Here is a 16,146-nt window from a genome sequence, read left to right on the forward strand (position 1 = left end):
TTGAGTTTAAAGTTGGGAGGTTGCAACGATTTAGAGGATTAAAACAAAAATTAGAAACATTTTCTTCTTCTTTATAAGCACTGCAGCATGCACATCCATGGAGGCAACAAGCCTCTCCGTTGCACTTGCCCAAATTGTTGGAGGGTCCCAAAGGTTGATCACAAGTGTTTCTTCGGGCTTCCGAAGGCTCCCGAGACCTCTCGGATCCCTATATAGATCCGTCCATGCTATTAGTGATAAAAACTCAAATATAATAGTCAAACAAGATGCAAGCTCGAGCTGTGTTTAAACTGATTTAGGATGAAATGCCAATTTAGTCCATGAATTATCATCTCAGTAAAAATTAGATCCTTAAATTATTTCTTCGGTAAAATAAGTCCCCAAATTCATTGAAAATTGGTAATTTTATCCAATTTTTCGTCAATTTAAGTTACTTGACATTCTTTAGAGTGTAATAATATCATTTTCTCGCCTATATGCCTTTAACATTTCATATAGGTTGCGAATTTAACATCTAATTTACCCTCCAAAGTTAACTTACACTATTTCTTTATGAAAAACTACCAATTCACCATCTAAAGTTAACTCGATACACTATTTTTTAAGATAAAATTACCAATCTACCCTCTAATGTGTATCACATTCTTTAGAGTGTAATAATATCATTTTCTCGCCTATAAGCCTTTAACATTTCATATAGGTTGCGAATTTAACATCTAATTTACCCTCCAAAGTTAACTTACACTATTTCTTTATGAAAAACTACCAATTCACCATCTAAAGTTAACTCGATACACTATTTTTTAAGATAAAATTACCAATCTACCCTCTAATGTGTATCACATTCAAGTAATGTGACTTAAATTGACGGAAAATTGAATATAGTAGATTCAAATATAATATTAGGGATGTAATTGGTAGATTTTTATAAATCAGTGATTGATTTTTCTAAAAAAAAAAAACAGTTTAGGGACCTAGTTTTCACTGAGATAATAATTCAAGAACTAAATTGATAGTTCACCCAACTAATTTATAACACAAAAATCAAGTATTAGCACGTGAGAAGGTTAAAACACAAAATAATTAGATTGAGACATTGTTATTGTGACTTTGAGTAGGTAAGTTCATGATATTATTAGGATAGCACTGCTACTCAAGCACTCATTTTTATCTCTTATACATTTTTATTAATTTTTTATCACTAATATTTTTCAATTTATTTAATTTAATAATCGTGAATTGACAGAGATTATAAAAAGTAAATATAAGTGTGTAGGCAGCATTTCTTATTATTATTGTGGTCAATCAAACTAAACGACGTGTAGTTGGAAACGCGCGAGACTCGAGGCGGCCGCCATTCAGCTGTGCCGAGATTACATTGGCGGTGGAGTGTAGTGGCGCATGCTAAAGCCAAAGCCATGGCCGCAATCCACTACTCCTCCACTCTCCATTCTCTAAAACCGCCGCCGCCGCTTCCTCCTCAGCTCTCCAGCCTCAGACCCTCTCTCCTCTCCACCAGCAAACACCCAAACAGTAAGAAGAACAAAAAGCTCACCGGATACAGACCCTCCAGAGCGGAGTTCTCAAACGACGCGCCGTTCGTCGCCGCCATTGGCGCCTGCATGCTCTCGTCTCTGGTGCTTCCCGCCAGCACTCCCGATGACGATGCCGAAGGCGGATCGGCGATGGATTCCACCGATGCCAGGTTCGCCGTCATGGGCGTCATCAGCTTCATTCCCTACTTCAATTGGCTGGTAAAACAAACAAACAAAAAACCCATTTTTCTTTCAGATTCTTGAACTTTTTGATTATTCATATGAATTTGTTTGTTGGGTTTGTTTTAATTTTTGTTGGGTTGGACTGAATAATTGTAGAGTTGGATTTTTGCTTGGTTGGATACCGGAAAACGGCGGTATGCGGTGTATGCGCTTGTGTACTTGGTTCCCTACCTGAGGTTTGACTCTCATACTCTTGATTGAATGCTTGCATTGTATTTGCATACTCTGGTGTTGTTTAATTGAGCAGTTGTATTGCATACTTGTGTGCTTATCGTTTTCAGTTTTTGACAAATGAGGAAAATCTGTCATACCAATGATCAACAAACTGTTGAGCTTATGCTTCTGTTCTGGTTATCTGTATCTGTGATTCTGGGCACTAATGTGACTTGCCCGTGATTTGTTAGGACGAATTTGTCGTTGTCACCTGAGGAGAGCTGGCTGCCCATTGCTAGCATCGTTTTCTGCATTATTCATGTTCAGGTATAAGTTCGCGACCATTCTTTCTACCCTGTTTAACCTTTATGGCTTGTTGGGGTTCAATAGAGTGTATGTTTGAGTCTGTTAACGGAGCCTTTTCAAATGAACGGTGAAATGTTACGGAATGGAAAAGAAATATATTGCTAGGCAACATGGATGGAACTATATGCTGTCATGTAATATTATGTTGTTGGGAAAGCTCTAGAGTTCCTAGACTAATGGTTTTGAGGCATTTTGATTGCGAGTTCATTCAATTGTTTGCACATCATGTAACCGTATTCTCTGCAATTCCACATTTTTTCCCTTGCAGCTGGAAACAAGTATTAAAAATGGAGATCTTCAGGGCTTTCAATTCTTTAACGAGGCTGCAAAGCATCTCTCGTCAACAACTAGTAGGAAAGATCATCGGAGTGGGTATCAAGGAACCTCTGAGGAGGTATTAACTACTTAAGTTCCATAGCAGTTTTAAAAATTGTAGGTAGATTGTACCCATGTCCAACACAAGCTTAATCGGTTTTACGTCATCTGCAGGGGAAGAAAAGAGGAAATAAGAACCTTCCATCCAGTGATGAACAATCGAGAAACGAGGTCGATGATTGGGGAGTTCCCAAGAAGCCCTCACAAAGAAAATGAAAGAAGGAAACACTAGAAGGTCAACTTGAATTTCCGAACGCAGCCTTGTGCCTTACAAAGTATCATGAATGTTAGATAGTCATCTTTTACTAAAATAAAGACAGCCGCGACTGCAAGCTCAGCGCATGAGGAAGCGTCGAGAGATACCATACAAGAAGTGTAGTCCGATGTCACTAGCTGCACACCGATATGAATTAGAACATCCTGATGACGAAGATGAATTCACATGATGGAGAGTGTAGATGCCTTTTCTTTACCGACACTGGCGGGCAAAGCGCCATGGTTTGTTTATCGATTAAGTTATTTTGTTTTAGGAAATGAGAGATGAAGATGAAGTACAAGATCATGAAATAATCATTTTATTTATCATCAACATCTTAAATAACGCTCAAAGTATCGTGTCTCTCGTAAGTATGTACATCTTTCGGTTAATTGGATCCCGATACAGATTTCTTGATAGGAAAGGGACTCAAGAGCCCCGTCTTAAAACAATAGTCCAGAGCAACAGCAGCAGAAAGAAAAACAAAAAGACTCTGAGATACGTAAATCGCTCCATCAAAAGCGTGTGATACGAAGCTACCAGCATTCAGTTCCAAAGGCTTTCCACCATCCAGTGTAGCAAGCCCCTTGACAACACCGAAGGCTGCAGGCGCTCCGGTCTTGAGTTGAACGTTGTCAAGGTCTCTTCGCATTGTGTATCGAAACGTGACTCCAAATAGAGCGCAGCTAGCGAAGGTGACTCCCAGAGGGAGGATGAGCTCGGAAATGCTTGCCACTTGAGTGAAGGAGAAGGGCAATCCGGCAACAGTGCCGACAAGGGCGGAAACTGAAGCTGCCTTTATCGATTGCCATCTCTCCTTATCCTTGTTTATCTCCTTATTTTCGGTCTCTGCAGAAGCATATCCATCTCCGAGTTGATCCCCGTCTTGTGAGAGGGCACGTTCGGCTTCTTCAACCATGGATTTCGCTTCTGATATCTCCTTTTGACATTCTGCAATCTTCAATGCAAACACAGCTAACAATCTTAGCAGGAACAGATGCCCAACAACATATAACACGTCAATTGTCATTGTCTTTGAACAAAAGTTAAAGTCAGAAACAAAAAAGTCTTAACAACTCAACAGAATCAAAGGACAAATCAATGTTTTCAACAATTAAACTGACCATTTTCACTTACAAATTAAACAAACAATCGAGTGGGAGCTGATATCGACACTCCAAAATAGTCATCCCCGATAATAAGATAAGGCAGACAGAGTGCACGATGACTATTTTGAAGCGCTACTAATAATTCTCAATCGAATAACTTCAAGGAAATTTAATAAGGCACCTAAAACAAAAACCCAATTCAGGAAACCCACAAAAATTGGGAATTGGAAAGAGGGAGAACCTCAGAAGCTCTGCTTTCAAGTTGGGTAATGTAATCCCTCACAAGCTTGGCCTCAAGTTCCTGCCTTTCAATCTCAGCCAGCTCTCTCTTGGCATTCTCAACCCTCTGAGACGCCTTTTCCAACCCATCGAGCAACTCCCTGTTCTCTTCTCTTTTCAGGAGCTCCTCCACTTGCTCTCCCACAATGCCACTCAGTGCCTTCTTTAGGCCGCCGCCCTCTCCAGCGGTGCCGCCAGTCGTGCATTTTGCTATGAGGGGTCGATGAGGTGGGGAAGGAGGAGAGGCTCGGGGGAAGAGTGCAGAGGAGGATTCTGATGGGGTGAGGAGTTTTGGTGGGAGGAGATGAGATGTGGGGTTTGTGGAGGGTGCCCAAACGAGCTTGATGGTTGAGGGCATGGTGGTCACTGGAGGATTTTGTTATCCTATCTCGTGTTTTGTTTGATGAAGTACCCACCACTCACCTCAAACTTTTCATGTTTAATTACCATTTACTTATTTGAAATTGGAGTTGACATAAAAAATAAAAAAAATCCTTATTTGAAATTGGAGAAGGCAAAGGTCTTGCAACGCAAGTGATTAAAAGTTTTTATTTGGTTCAATATTTTGTAATGTTAACACGAATATTAAAAATATAGGATAGAAGACAAATTGCAACAGACACACAATCAACAATTAATTATAATAAATGTTTAAACCAATAAAAATTAATACAAATATTTCATAATTAATTAAAATTATTTGAAGCTCGTCCACCCTTCCTAGTAGATTGGCATTTCGATTAGAAAATACTAATACTATTTTTTTACTATTATTACTGATATGGACATTTATTTATTTTTTATTTTTTGAGTCGATCGATAGCGTTAGTAAGTTAGATGTTATATTAGTCATCGACGAGGGTTTGAACCCACGCTATTATGCATGGGCACAACACCTTTCCACCGCTGCGGTAAATGACCACGTGCTTGATGTGGACATTTTGACTCTTAGCATTTCTCAATATATTGTTAAGAAGTTAATGGTAAAATTAGGATTTGGATCATCTCCTAAGCTTAGGAGGGTAAGCCTTCTGAGCAAACCACACAAGCTATTAGATTTTGATCTAACGGTTACAATTATTATAATTTTTAGAGAGGTTCCTGTTTATAGCCGTTGAATTAAAATTCAACGGCCCGTGTGATTTATTAAGGAGGCTTAGCCTCTTATATATTCAGGAGAGAATCCAAATTCATAAAATTAATAATTTTTGAACAAATGGTAAAATTAATGATTAAATTAGTAGAAATAACTCCCGACTGTATATTCAGGAGAGGATCCAAATTCATAAAATTAATAATTTTTGAACAAATGATAAAATTAATGATTAAATTAGTAGAAATAACTCCCGACTGTTGAATTCCCCGCTAAGGCATGCTTCCGCTAGTAGGCAGAGGGTTTAAGCATACGTTCCCTATCGCCTTCCCCGTCCACTACCACTGCCTACATCTGCACCTATCCCGCTCTCTCATGGCCGCCGCCACTTCACCTAAGCGAGTCGGGACCCACAACGGTAGCTTCCACTGCGACGAAGCCCTCGGCTGCTTCATGATTCGCCTAACCGACAAGTTCTCCAACGCCGAAATCGTCCGCACCCGCGACCCCAAGGTTTTTCTTTTTCATCCCTTTTCCATTTTCTGTTTGGTTCCCGAGAAAATTGATGATAAATGAAGTTACTTGGTTGAAATTTGAAACCAATTTGTGATTTCTTATTGTCGTTGTTATTGTTTGTTTGAGGGTTTTAGGTTTTGGAGGGTCTGGATGCTGTGCTTGATGTTGGGGGTGTGTATGATCCTAGTCGGGATCGATACGATCATCACCAGAAGGGTTTCGAGGAGGTTTTTGGGCATGGGTTTAAGACTAAGCTGAGTAGTGCTGGTCTGGTTTACAAGGTATGTGCTTCTAAAGGTCATATCTTTTTAGGGATTTAAGTAATGGGATTTCCAAATGCGTAACTATTCTTGTGTACAAATCTGTTTGAAGCATTTCGGGAAGGAAATAATAGCGAAGGAGCTTCAGGTCGATGAAGGTCACCTCGATGTGCATAGGTTATTCCTGGCTGTGTACAAAAGCTTTATGGAGGTACTACTAAATTCTGCATCTTTTCTTCTTATTCTACGTGAAAGTAGAATAGGGCCGTGCTACCTTTAAATTTTTAACTTAATTTGAAATTGAACGGGTGTGTTGATGCTGAAGACCTGTTATGTTATAAATTAGAACAAAACCATTGTAAGGATGCCATTTTTGCCGTGATTACTTGTAACAGGCAATTGATGCTGTTGACAATGGGATCAATCAGTATGATACTGACCAGCCTCCAAGATATGTGAATAATACACACTTGTCTTCAAGGGTAGGCAGGTTGAATTTGGATTGGATAGATCCCGATCAATCATCTGAAAAGGAGAATGAAGCCTTTCAACGAGCAATGGAACTGGCGGGCAGCGAGTTTTTAAGTGTATGCCTTTCTGTTGTTAAGACTTAACAGAAATATGGAATATTCTCTTTACTTCTTCATTAATAAATTCACATTAACATTCTTATGCAATATATTTGTCTTGAATCGAGCACATAACCAAATAGAAGGGATTAAAGCTTTGTTGAGGTTTTATGTTATGGGGATTTATTTTAAGCATCCCTTTTTAATGGTCCTTTTTCCAATTTCAGAGTGTCCGTTTTCATGCAAAATCATGGTTACCAGCACGGTCTATTGTAATGGAGTGTCTCTTAGCAAGATGGAGTGTTGATCCTAGTGGAGAAATCATGGTTATGAATCGATTTTGCCCTGTAAGTATGCAAAGGTGTATTCTTTATGCCAGTTAAATACTCTTAGGTTTAAGCTTTCTCGTATCATTGTCTAATGCTAATGCTATTAGTTTTACAATTTCTTCATTACATTCAACTTTTTGAGCGGTTTATATAATTTTTATTTCACGCAGTGGAAGCTTCATTTATTTGAACTTGAAGAGGAGATGAAGATTGAGCCGCCCATCAAATATGTTCTCTATCAGGTACTATTATCTATCTGGTGTCCATGCTCTCTTCTTTCTTAATATAATCTTTCCCTCCATTAATGTGTACGAAGTACGAATGCATTTAGGTGCTATAATTATTCCCGCTTGTGATTTTATCATGCGCAAAGAAAATATTAGGAAACTGAGTCACAACAATGGATATAATACATGTTAAGAGAGTATTGGCATTTGGAAACTTGTTTGCCTGTAAATATGCAAGTTCTTTCCATGCAAGTCCGAAATATATTTAGCTTCTTTATAGAGATATTGGAAATGCAAGTAGCTTTAAAGGACGTATCTCTGGGATCATTTGGAAGCGTTGTCTATACTCGCATTACTAATGTATGATATCTCCCAAACTTACCTAGAACAAAATTTGAATGTTTTCTGTGACCTTTACGTTCCATTTGGTTATGCAGCTAATAATGTCTGCAAATTTTGTCTGGAGAAGAGTCCGTAATTTTGTTATCACAATAAAATGATATGCAGGATGATAGGAGCAAACACTGGAGAGTTCAGGCGGTGGCCGTTGCTCCTGAAAGTTTTGAGAGCCGAAAGGCTCTTGCATCACAATGGCGGGGGCTTAGGGATGAGGAGCTCTCGAAGGAGGCTGGGATTCCCGGATGTGTTTTTGTTCACATGAGCGGATTTATCGGAGGAAATCAAACTTATGAAGGTGCTCTTGCCATGGCGAAAGCGAGTTTGAAGTTTGATTGAGCAGATTGACTTGCATTGGCGTGTTACTAATTCAGCTTACAAAATCTTGGGCATTTCAGCTACGTCTTGGCTAATTTCTCTTACTTTAGCCTATTTCTCATCGGGACCAATTTTGCTCATAACTGCGTTTTCTGATATTGTATTTGACGATAAATTTCCTTATTAAGTTGAATTAAGTAAACATTTTATCAGCAATTACAGAATCAAAAACTGGTATATGGATTGTGGAAGACACTAATTGTATTGATGTTTCTCTGTCAATGACTGGAAGATGCGGTTCTAGCTCCTGGTCGCTATGTGAAGGAACTTCCTAGCTCCATGCGACTAGCTGAATCCAGCTGAGCATATATATATATATATATGTATGTATGTATGTATGTATCTGTTTAGCATTTTATGGGTTACACAAAACTTAAACCCCAATTCCCGTCACCCGAAAAGACGAGAATAATTCCTAAAACGAGAAAGACTTTCATGAAACGGAGCAAACTACAGCCATTTAGCTAGATTACATACTCACAGACTCTTGAGTTGAGTACAGTTGAATACATGCTCGACGGCAAGAGAGCTCCAAGAGTCCAACATGCACGTGCACACGTGACAACCTCTCTTTTGCCACCCAAAATTAATCTGCGTCGTGACACACAGCTCAGTAGCTCACGAGTCAGTGAAGTGAAAAGTTACAGCCTTCTCCCATTACCCAAAATCCCAACCGGCAACCATGGCCACACTGACTTACCCCGCCGCCGCCGCCACAGTCAGAACCACCAAATCAACAACCCCACCAGCTCTCAGGAAAACCATCTCCGTCATCCCAATCAAACCCAATTCCATCTCCCCACTCAAAACCCTAAACCGCACCTCCAAACCCACCACCTTCTCAATCAAATCCACCGCCTCCTCCGACCACTCCTCCACCGCCACAACCACAATCACCACCACCACCTCCATCTCCCCCTCCCCACTAACCCTCAAGTCCCGCCTCCAAAATGGCGATACCCTATACGGCCTCTTCCTCCTCTCCTTCTCCCCTACCCTCGCCGAGATTGCTGGCCTCTCCGGCTACGACTTCGTCGTCGTCGACATGGAGCACGGCCACGGTGGCATACCCGAAGGCCTCTCCTGCCTCCACGCCTTGGCCGCCACCCAAACCCCCGCCATTCTTCGCTTGCCCGAGACCTCCGCAACTTGGGCCAAGAAAGCCCTAGATCTGGGCCCACAAGGCATCATGTTCCCCATGATCGAATCCTCCAAGGCCGCCAAGGAGGCCGTCTCCTACTGCCGCTTCCCTCCTGCCGGCGTCCGCGGATCCGCCCATACCGTCGTTCGCGCCTCCAGCTACGGCATCGACGAGGGGTATTTGAGTAATTACGAGAACCAGCTGCTGATCATGTGCCAGGTGGAGAGCGAGGAGGGCGTGAAGCACGCGGAGGACATCGCGACCGTTGATGGGGTCGACTGTATTCAGATGGGACCGTTGGATCTGAGCGCCAGCTTGGGATACCTGTGGGACCCAGCGAACAAGAAGGTGAGGAAAATGATGGAGGTGGCCGAGAAGGCAGTGCTGGGGTCCGACCCGAAAGAGAGCGGGGCCTACTTGGCCGGGTTCGCTATGCCCCACGATGGGCCTCGCGATTTGGGGACACGTGGATACCACATGGTGTCCGGAGCCGTTGATGTTGGGCTGTTTAGGGGCGCGGCGGTGGAGGACGTGAAGAGGTTCAAGATGAGCTTGATGGACGGTTTAGATGATGAGCAGGAGGATGAGAAGGATGCTGATGAGAAGTACTGGAGTGAATGAAAAGGGCGGTTGTTGAAAACATATTTTTTTTGTAAATTTTTCGTTTTCTTTTTCTTTTGTAGTTGTATTGGGCCCATGGATGTTTTCATAATAAAGGTCATATTATTATTGCCGGCCAAATTACATAATTAGAGCATTCCACTGAGAAGTGGCTGGAAAAATAATGGATATAGTTTATTTTAGAGCTTCGAGAAATTTTTAGGGTTTTATAAAAGAATCTCTTCTAATGAGGGTTATATCTTTCGAACTCTATACGAGGTTATATATTTCTTTTGTAGTGATCTGATTAAGCGATGATTTTTTTGTTTGTGTTAGCTTTTCTTAAGTTGATTTTTGGACATGCTAACTTAATGTATTTTATAAACCCTTCAACCTAAAAAGTTCAAATTGTGAAACAGTTAGATTTCATCACTTATGAATCTTTTGTTGGATTAGATTCCCTTATCTCAATCTCATTTGTTGAAAGAATGAAATCCCCACTTTGCCCTCTGAAATAATTTGATTTTCATATATAACACAACAACTTACCTAGCACCAATTGGTAAGTTAGTATCATACAATTTTGAAAAAAAATCATTTGAAAATTTCACCCATGAATGGCTATGAACGTTAAATCAATTTGAAAATTTAATTCTTATGGAATTTAAAACGATCATTAATTAGCCAAATTGCAAGAAAAATAAGTACGAAAAAATAATTAAAACAAATAAAATGAGAGCATAAGTGTATTCGCAAGTGGAGGAGATTGATAGAATTTTGCTCACATGGGTTGCTATTTTTTTGGTAGGACCCATTGGTTTTTTGGGCTAGATGTAGTCTGATTTTATGCTACCTAAGAAAGGAAGTTGCTAGCCCTAGTAGTTGATCTAATTTTATTTTCCAGCTTATTAAGGATGAAATTTCTCGTTAAGACTGGAAATGTGGTAACCTCATAAAGGACAAAACCCCCATTAAAGATGCTCTTAGAAGGAGTGGATAGGAGGTAAAGAAGTATATTTTTTTTATAAGGATCTTCGTACACTTATTTTCGTTCTACGCACTCTAATCAATCGGAATAAGCTTGGCAAATGTTGAAAACAAGGAGTTGAATGCCGACTCTTTTTAGGGATTGATTTTCCGCGACGAGTGGAATGCCGACTCTTTTTGGGTCAAAAACAACAAGACAGTAGGCAAAATGGAAAAAAAACCGACCAAGTCAAAGAGAGGATGTTGACAAGTTTACCACGAATAAGAAATGGCGTTGCAAGTATTTGTCCATATAGTCGGCTTATATGCACTTCATCTCCTAGAACATATAGGTTGTGGAGCATTAACAAAATTTATCTACCAAATAAAGTGGATTATTGCATTTTAACCTTTTTCTTAATTATGTGCACCCTGCCTAATGCACTATCTTGCTCTTGCTAATTACCATACCAATTTGTCAACTTAAAGATTTAGTTTGTATGTGGATGTTTTCTTGAGGGAATTTGGAATTGGAATGATAAGTTTGTAACAAATTTTTAATTTATTTTTAGTAATTTTATATTTATTACATTTGGTTGTTATGTTGTTGAAGCATTTTTTGAAATTGAGATGTGAATTTTAAATTTGTAAGAGATACGACCACAATAGTGCAGTTAATAAATATCAGTTACATGTGAGAACGAATTTTAGCTGTTAATACACATGCGTCCTACATAAACCACTTGAATTAACAACTAAAATCAACTCATGCGCGCAATAAACAACTAATATAAGAAATGACTTGAGTTAAAACTATCTTATGTCTTGGGCTTCAAATTTAGATTTTTTTAAGCCAAAATGGTCACTGAGATTGACATAACTCCTTATTTTGGTCCTTGTTTAATAGAATTTTCCATAGAATGACACAAAATGATTAATGGTGGACAACTCAGAGACTACTTCTATTGGTATCAAATATAAGGACCAAAGTGAGGAGTTATGCTAATTTTAAAGACTATTTTGGTTAAAAGCTCAAATTTACTTTATTTTATTTTATTTTAATAAACGATATTATCTACACTCGGGAAGGCAGGGAGCTTAGTTTCATAATAGACTAGTAATAATGTAATTAAAAAAAAAAATTACTGGATCGTAGTACTAACAGTAAATTTACCCCGTTGTAGAATTGAAAAGAAAAGAGAGGAAGCGGAAAAGAGAAAAGAAGGGAAAAGAAAAAAAATAGAAAACATAGTAGATACAGTCAACAAACCCATCGGATCAAAACCGGTGTGAGATTTGCGGGAATTGGATTCCCCGGGAAATCTTGAACCCCTTTTTTCAATTCAACAAATCGCATTCCCACCACCTAAACTTCGCATTCCACTCCACGTCCGTTTCACAGTTGGTACCCGGTCCTTTATAAGCTTCTCAACTACTCAACACTCCCTCCCACTCGCTCCCCCCCCTCTCTCTCTCATCGATTCCCTTTTGTTTTCTGGGTTTTAGAGAGAGATTGAGAGCTCGCAGCAGCAGCAGCAATGGAGTTGTTCTACATCCTTCTGTTCGGGGGAATGGCAGCGGTGGTGGCAGCTCTCGAGCTGAGCAAGAACAACAAAGATCGCATTCATACCACCTCTGCTTTCAATGCCTTCAAGAACAATTACCTCCTCATATACTCTCTCATGATGGGTACGTCCGGATCTGCCATTTTTTCATCTGGGTTTTTTTTTTAGATTTGAATGTTTGGATCGAATTTGCTGTTTTTTGATTGCGTGGTGGAGTGATGTGAAAACCCAATTGGACTAAAATTATGGATTCCACAATTTACAGTTGCTTGGAGTGGTGATTTATGTATTTGGCTGTGCTGTTTTTGAATCTTTTGCTTGCAGTGGACTTCATTTTGGATCGAATTTGTCTTTGAAATTTTGATTCCATTGTGAAGTGATAGGAAAACCCAATTGGACTGAAATTAGAGATTCTTCTACAATTTACAGTGTCTTGATTCGATCGCAAAGTGATATGAAAACCCTTATCATTCTTGATTCTACAATTTGTGTACTTCTTTATACCGTGGTTTCGGGATCTTTTGCTTGTAGTGGACTTCATTGCATTGATTATGGTAACATTAACCTTTTTGGTCTCAAGAGTATTGTTGTCCTTGAAAATTGCTTGGAATTGAAGTTTGATGCTTAACATTGGGATTTATACTAGATATGTTGTATCATTTCTGGATCTGATCGAATTGGTTGTGGGATATAGCCGGTGATTGGTTGCAGGGTCCATATGTTTACTATCTATACAGCCAGTATGGGTTCAGCAAGGGGGACATTGGACAACTTTTTATTGCTGGCTTTGGATCATCCATGTTGTTCGGGACAGTTGTTGGATCTCTAGCTGACAAACAGTAAGAGGTTTCCTTGTTGATTAGCTTTATTTCCCTTAACATGATCACATTATTGATTCTGAATAATGATATGTCAAATCCAGGGGTCGGAAGAGGGCATGTATTACGTACTGCATAACTTACATTCTAAGCTGCTTCACCAAACATTTTCCCGACTATAAGGTTTTATTGTTGGGACGCATATTGGGAGGCATTGCTACTTCTCTACTTTTTTCAGCTTTTGAGTCTTGGCTTGTGGCGGAACATAATAAGGTGTGACAACTGCTCAGCTAATTAATTGCAATTCTGGAGATTGTATTTGTGAAAGTCTCCAATATGTAGTTACTGTGACAAATTTGTCAATGAATATATCATTCTTTTGATATTATGGACTTCCTACTTATGTGCATTGTTTTTGTATGGCACGGCCCAGGAGGTGTAAGTTGGATTGGGTCCATAGGGCTCAATTCAAGTCATCTTTTTTTGTTACTTAGACATTGTGTCATAAAAGTAAATTTCATTCACTTCAATTGCTTAATTTTTGCAGAGGGGCTTCGAGCAACAGTGGCTTTCATTGACATTCTCTAAGGCTGTATTTCTTGGAAATGGTCTAATTGCTATAGTAGCTGGGTTGCTTGGGAATCTTCTGGTAGATACTCTGGGATTTGGCCCCGTTTCTCCATTTGATGCTGCTGCATGCTTTTTGGCAATTGGCATGGCAATTATAATGGTATCATGGGGTGAAAATTATGGAGATGATACAGAAAACAAGAACTTACTTACCCAGTTCAGGGGTGCTGCCATAGCCATCGCTTCCGGTGAATCCCTGATTTCATCTCTTTTGATACTTACTCCTTTTTCATTAGTGGTTAATTCCATCATTGACTTTCATAATATTAGACTTTAACCTTATTCTTCTGCATTTCTCATAAATTCTTTTTCTATTATTTTCTGTTGGAGCAGATGAGAAAATTGCTTTGCTGGGTGCCATACAGTCCCTATTTGAAGGCTCAATGTACACCTTTGTATTCCTCTGGACTCCTGCTTTGAGCCCAAATGATGAGGAGATTCCACATGGTTTCATTTTTGCAACATTCATGCTAGCCTCGATGTTGGGAAGCTCTTTAGCATCTCGGCTGATGGCAGGTTCATCCCTAAGAGTTGAGAGCTACATGCAGATTGTATTTGCAGTCTCTGCGGCTTCCCTTCTGCTTCCCATTGTGACAAGCGTATGTCATGAATTTTAATTTATCAATTTTCTTCAAATTTATGAATTTTGGTTTCTTTGAACCACGGACATCAACTTGTCTATGAATTTTTGCAGTTCTTGATTGCACCTTCTGATGTGAAAGGTGGGAGCATGTCATTATCAGGGTATTGTCAGCTTGTTGGCTTCTGCACATTTGAGGCCTGTGTGGGAATATTCTGGCCATCTATCATGAAAATGAGGTCCCAATACATCCCAGAGGAGGCGAGAAGCACCATCATGAATTTCTTCCGCATTCCTCTCAACATCTTTGTGTGTGTTGTGCTGTACAATGTGAGTGATTTGGTTGCATTTGCTCATGATTCCTTGGGACTGCACCAATCAGAAATTGCTCTTTTTATGAAAACAAAAATTTCACGAGCATCCTTGAATGGTTTCTGCTTCTCATAGGTAAACAAAAAATTATATTTGCACTTTTTTCCCCGTATCTAAATATTTGGTTTCCTTGTAGGTCAATGCATTTCCCATCACCATCATGTTTGGTATGTGCTCGATTTTCCTTTTTATGGCTGCTGTATTGCAGAGGCGGCTCATGGTGATTTCTGATGGCCACAAGTCAAGTGAGTCTGCAGTAGTCAACACATATTCCGATTTAATTAATATGTTCGAATCTTTGTATTCCCTTCCTTTTTTCTGTGGGTTCCTTACGGTGTTCATTACTAATGAAATATGTTTATGTTTCATTACAGAACCAGAAGAATGGACAATGCAGGAGAGGGACACAGAAGCGGAGCCATTAAACGACTAATTGGAAGATGAAAATAACAACAATAAAGGAAAAAAGAAGAAAAAGGAAAAGATGTCTGCAATTTTTTGGTGCTGAAAACAACCTACTGTAATTTGGATTTTCAAGCTGTATATCTTGGTTTTCTGTTTGCCGTCTGATCAATGAGGAAAATCCCGTTTGATTCCTACTTCGAAACGAGGTATGGAGGATTTTCAGGGGGCAATCAGCTGGTGGTTACAGCACAAAGAAATGACTAACAACTCTAGTTACTATGTGTAGTTCATGTATTCTCCAATTATGGTAGACTGGTGCTTTATCAGGTATATTTTGTCATATGAATGGTAGAAAATGTAAGGACACATGCAAGTGATGGTTTCTTTTCTCTCCCTTTTATTGTCCCCTTATTTTATTTTTTTTGTTATTTGTTTCTATTAGAAATACTTGGAGGTAGCATATACTTGTTACATTTCTATTTTTCCTTCGTTGATACACCTATGAAATATGAGATTGCATCTAGTTTTTTCTTCGATCAAACAATTGTCGTCTTTGAAATTTGAACTTAGGCGGATGTTAACATTGACAAGAGGCTTTGCAGTTCGGTGTTGATTAAGAGTATTCTCCTTCGTATTAAGTTTCGAGTTCGAAATCCCTCTGCCTAGTATAAGAAAAAGAGAATCTCGACGTTGTAGTGTTCTTTTGCATTTCAAAATTTGAAAATGTTGGACATTGAAGTCTTGAATTTATGAGAATCTGAGCTGCATAAAGCCAACAGAGAGAATGTTGACATTGTTTTCTTAATTGGAGAGTCAATATAGGAATTAAATTATAGTCACCATTAAATGGAAAGCTCCGAGAGAAGGCACTTTAAAGATCAACTTTGATGGCTCAGTGACAGGTTCAGCTGTTGGAGGATTTGTTATTCGAGATTCTCTTGGAAGGCCAATTGTTGCTGGAACTCCAAGATGGTTATAGATGGGA

The 16,146-nt window shown here is 39.4% G+C and overlaps 5 protein-coding genes across 6 annotated transcripts; 4 read left to right on the forward strand and 1 right to left on the reverse strand.

Annotated features, from left to right (window-relative positions):
* Window positions 1-1,291: 1,291 nt before the first annotated feature.
* LOC137710499 (uncharacterized) lies at window positions 1,292-3,281 on the forward strand. 2 transcript variants are annotated; one of them, XM_068449539.2, is made up of 5 exons: window positions 1,292-1,754; window positions 1,875-1,954; window positions 2,183-2,258; window positions 2,566-2,691; window positions 2,787-3,281. In XM_068449539.2, the coding sequence occupies exons 1-5, from the start codon at window positions 1,419-1,421 to the stop codon at window positions 2,886-2,888; spliced, it is 720 nt and encodes a 239-aa protein (XP_068305640.2). In that variant the 5' UTR covers window positions 1,292-1,418; the 3' UTR covers window positions 2,889-3,281. The 2 variants fall into 2 exon arrangements, with proteins under 2 accessions (XP_068305640.2, XP_088551800.1); XM_088695674.1 differs by having other exon boundaries at window positions 1,309-1,754; window positions 2,566-2,686; window positions 2,785-3,118.
* LOC137710498 (uncharacterized) lies at window positions 3,229-4,747 on the reverse strand. Its single transcript, XM_068449538.2, has 2 exons — window positions 4,279-4,747; window positions 3,229-3,886 (listed from the first exon to the last, which is right to left on the reverse strand). Exons 1-2 carry the CDS (start codon window positions 4,672-4,674, stop codon window positions 3,317-3,319), a joined length of 966 nt encoding a protein of 321 aa, XP_068305639.2. The 5' UTR covers window positions 4,675-4,747; the 3' UTR covers window positions 3,229-3,316.
* An 882-nt stretch (window positions 4,748-5,629) lies between these two features.
* Window positions 5,630-8,240, forward strand: LOC137711034 (uncharacterized). The gene is made up of 7 exons (XM_068450230.2): window positions 5,630-5,922; window positions 6,060-6,206; window positions 6,298-6,396; window positions 6,581-6,772; window positions 6,982-7,101; window positions 7,254-7,325; window positions 7,818-8,240. The coding sequence occupies exons 1-7, from the start codon at window positions 5,689-5,691 to the stop codon at window positions 8,043-8,045; spliced, it is 1,092 nt and encodes a 363-aa protein (XP_068306331.2). The 5' UTR covers window positions 5,630-5,688; the 3' UTR covers window positions 8,046-8,240.
* Window positions 8,241-8,267: 27 nt separating this feature from the next.
* LOC137711035 (uncharacterized) lies at window positions 8,268-9,966 on the forward strand. The gene has a single exon (XM_068450231.2). It carries the CDS (start codon window positions 8,767-8,769, stop codon window positions 9,844-9,846), a length of 1,080 nt encoding a protein of 359 aa, XP_068306332.2. The 5' UTR covers window positions 8,268-8,766; the 3' UTR covers window positions 9,847-9,966.
* A 2,016-nt stretch (window positions 9,967-11,982) lies between these two features.
* On the forward strand, window positions 11,983-15,556 carry LOC137710747 (uncharacterized). Its single transcript, XM_068449868.2, has 8 exons — window positions 11,983-12,480; window positions 13,051-13,195; window positions 13,279-13,447; window positions 13,722-13,992; window positions 14,138-14,403; window positions 14,499-14,714; window positions 14,893-15,001; window positions 15,131-15,556. Exons 1-8 carry the CDS (start codon window positions 12,330-12,332, stop codon window positions 15,187-15,189), a joined length of 1,386 nt encoding a protein of 461 aa, XP_068305969.1. The 5' UTR covers window positions 11,983-12,329; the 3' UTR covers window positions 15,190-15,556.
* The last annotated feature ends 590 nt before the right edge of the window (window positions 15,557-16,146 follow it).

The sequence above is a fragment of the Pyrus communis genome, chromosome 6 (genome assembly GCF_041283825.1).
Source record: "Pyrus communis isolate YQ-2024b chromosome 6, ASM4128382v1, whole genome shotgun sequence".
Classification (NCBI taxonomy): domain Eukaryota; kingdom Viridiplantae; phylum Streptophyta; class Magnoliopsida; order Rosales; family Rosaceae; genus Pyrus; species Pyrus communis.

What these genes read in the sequence shown, in the direction of transcription:
- LOC137710499 (XM_068449539.2), top strand. Translation starts at nt 1,419, where the DNA reads ATGGCCGCAATCCACTACTCCTCCACTCTCCATTCTCTAAAACCGCCG. An exon ending in TACTTGGTTCCCTACCTGAG is followed by an intron (nt 1,955 to 2,182) that starts GTTTGACTCTCA and finishes GTGATTTGTTAG; the next exon opens with GACGAATTTGTCGTTGTCAC. An exon ending in ATCAAGGAACCTCTGAGGAG is followed by an intron (nt 2,692 to 2,786) that starts GTATTAACTACT and finishes CGTCATCTGCAG; the next exon opens with GGGAAGAAAAGAGGAAATAA.
- LOC137710498 (XM_068449538.2), bottom strand. Translation starts at nt 4,674, where the DNA reads ATGCCCTCAACCATCAAGCTCGTTTGGGCACCCTCCACAAACCCCACA. An exon ending in TTGAAAGCAGAGCTTCTGAG is followed by an intron (nt 3,887 to 4,278) that starts GTTCTCCCTCTT and finishes TTTGCATTGAAG; the next exon opens with ATTGCAGAATGTCAAAAGGA.
- LOC137711034 (XM_068450230.2), top strand. Translation starts at nt 5,689, where the DNA reads ATGCTTCCGCTAGTAGGCAGAGGGTTTAAGCATACGTTCCCTATCGCC. An exon ending in TCCGCACCCGCGACCCCAAG is followed by an intron (nt 5,923 to 6,059) that starts GTTTTTCTTTTT and finishes TGAGGGTTTTAG; the next exon opens with GTTTTGGAGGGTCTGGATGC. An exon ending in GTGCTGGTCTGGTTTACAAG is followed by an intron (nt 6,207 to 6,297) that starts GTATGTGCTTCT and finishes ATCTGTTTGAAG; the next exon opens with CATTTCGGGAAGGAAATAAT.
- LOC137711035 (XM_068450231.2), top strand. Translation starts at nt 8,767, where the DNA reads ATGGCCACACTGACTTACCCCGCCGCCGCCGCCACAGTCAGAACCACC.
- LOC137710747 (XM_068449868.2), top strand. Translation starts at nt 12,330, where the DNA reads ATGGAGTTGTTCTACATCCTTCTGTTCGGGGGAATGGCAGCGGTGGTG. An exon ending in GGATCTCTAGCTGACAAACA is followed by an intron (nt 13,196 to 13,278) that starts GTAAGAGGTTTC and finishes TGTCAAATCCAG; the next exon opens with GGGTCGGAAGAGGGCATGTA. An exon ending in TTGTGGCGGAACATAATAAG is followed by an intron (nt 13,448 to 13,721) that starts GTGTGACAACTG and finishes TAATTTTTGCAG; the next exon opens with AGGGGCTTCGAGCAACAGTG.